At 38.7% G+C, this 2,328-nt stretch overlaps 1 protein-coding gene across 1 annotated transcript; it reads right to left on the bottom strand.

Moving 5' to 3' along the window:
• Nucleotides 1-769: 769 nt before the first annotated feature.
• Nucleotides 770-2,328, bottom strand: LOC108817122 (putative disease resistance protein At4g11170). Its single transcript, XM_018589728.2, is given in 3 exon segments — nt 770-1,473; nt 1,476-1,624; nt 1,715-2,328. Coding segments are annotated over 3 exon segments (1,212 nt in total). The 5' UTR covers nt 2,260-2,328; the 3' UTR covers nt 770-955.

The raw sequence follows: 2,328 nt of genomic DNA, 5'->3' as shown, positions 1-2,328 counted from the left end.
GAGAGAGAGAGAGAGAGAGAGAGAGAGAGAGAGAGAGAGAGAGAGAGAGAGAGAGAGAGAGAGAGAGAGAGAGAGAGCTTCCATGGAATCCGAACCAACGGTTGCTGCCTCTGCACCACCACCACCACCAGCAGCCATCGATGATCTCCAATCGAGCAACGCATCGTCCTCCCCAGCCGACGCCGCCGAGGAGAAGAGAATCATGTCCACATCTGCTACAATTGTATAACTATTCAAGGGTACAATTGTATTTTGACCATTAAAAATTTGGTGGTATAGTTGGTTAATGTACAATTAAAAAGTGGTATAAGAGAAATGGTATTTGTGGCAATTTCTCAATAAAAGGCTGATTGCATATTACACTCCAAATATGGAGTGATTTCACTGTTATAAGCAGTCTATTCAAAATTTCAATCAAAAATTGCTAATATCACTTTATCAAAGAAACACCACTTTTTTTTATTCTCAGGTGAAATCATATTGAAAATAAGAAAAATGATAGAGATGTTCTTATTTAAGAGACTCCTATATATTTGTGGGATACTTATCCTCCACATATCACTTATATAGTAATTCAGTTATTTTAAAATGAAGAAAAAATAATCAGAAATTGACTTCAATTTTCTTCCAGAAATAATCTCTATCATTGTTGATGTTCTAAGGCTCTGACCAATGTAAATATCATTGAATTCTCTATAAAGTTAAACATGTCGAATCACCAAAGTTACAGACAAAGCTTCAAGAAGATGGTGTATCTTTTTATTCCTTATAAGAAAGAACAGTATTACATTGTGAGGAAAAAAAAACAGTATTACATAAAAACTGGTAAATCCAGATCCAAATGATGGCGTTACATCATTTAAGATAAGGTACTTTGTGTCTATAAAGGCTTTGCCTTTTCCTTTTTAATGAACCTAAAGACTATATATTATTGCATTAAGCTGATCTCCATCACTCAAATTAAATAATCAAATAAATATTTCAGAGGAACAGAAATTAGATTAATACCAGGAAGATTCATGGACCCGTCGAAACTCAGAGGATCTTATTTCTGCTTGAAGGCTTCAGACCTCCAGAGCGTACCAACATCACAGCATCTCAAGTGCTCGACTTCGTAGACACTCTTCACATTCGACGAAATAAGCAATTGCTTATCTTGTGTGGTTATGATGATTCTACTCCCTGGACCAAACCAACCAAATTCATCAGCAAGCGCATCTAACTTTTCGATGTTGTCCACGTGGTTAGCCACTAGCAGAATCTTCTTGTTCCAGAGCCTTGCTTTGATCGCGTCCAAACACATGTGAGAGCTCCTTGTGCTTAAGCCTTCCCCTTTCATATTGGAAAGAAGCGCTTCTTGTAGAAAGAGGGAGGTACTTCTCAAGTCTTCGAGAAAACAATGAGCGTCAAAGTTGGTTGATATTTTTTGGTAAACGTGTCTCGCCAGTGCTGATCTTCCCTTGTTTCCTCTTCCCAAATCCCACTTACTTGAACACCTTCATTTGAATTTAGATCAAGTAACGGATACAATCTCTTCATGTGCTCGTCGACACTAATTACGTTACTGGACAACATCTTTGATACTAACTCAGTAATTTTATCGACCAGCGTCGCCTCATCATCCCTGAAATGAAAAAAAAAAATGTGAACTTAAGAGTCTAAAATTTTGTATCCAACACAACATATAGATATGGTCACGTTATAGAAAGCTTACGAATTCTTTGAACAAACGCCGGAGAGAGTAGCCAGTCTGGTCAACGCATCCCTCCACGAGTTGACTCTCTGTATGCTATGTCTCTTCTCGTGTTTCTTGAACTGCTTCACCAATTTTCCCGTCTGTCTCTTCAGGTCATTAGGTTCAACCTCGTAGAAAATAGGCACCACGGTGAGTAATTTTTCTTCCTCTTGTTTCAAAATCGTCAGGAGCTCCTCAAGACACCAGTTGGAAGCTGGATAAGTCGGAGAGACCACCACAACGGCGATTCTCGTCCCTTTGATGGCTTGGTCAATCACTGGTGCAATCTGACGGCCACACACCAGTGAGTTGTCGTCTTTGAAAGTTCGAATGCCTTTGGACTCTAAGTGCTTGTGCAGAAAACTCACGAAGTTCTTGCGAGTATCTGCGCCTCTGAAGCTCAAAAAGACGTCGTATTTTTGAGGAGTGATAGACGAAGACGATAACGATGACCTGGATTCGAATAGTCCGTAGGACTTGATTTTTGTTTTAAAGCACGATCGTTTCGTTAAGACCGTGTTCATATTGTTTTTTTTTTTCACTTGTTCTTTTGGAACTTTCTTTTGTTTTTTTTTTTTTTTTTTTTTTTGACG

This window comes from Raphanus sativus, chromosome 3, assembly GCF_000801105.2.
Source record: "Raphanus sativus cultivar WK10039 chromosome 3, ASM80110v3, whole genome shotgun sequence".
NCBI classification, from domain to species: domain Eukaryota; kingdom Viridiplantae; phylum Streptophyta; class Magnoliopsida; order Brassicales; family Brassicaceae; genus Raphanus; species Raphanus sativus.
Note: the sequence above shows the minus strand (reverse complement) of the source record. Positions and strands in the feature narration are given on the sequence as shown.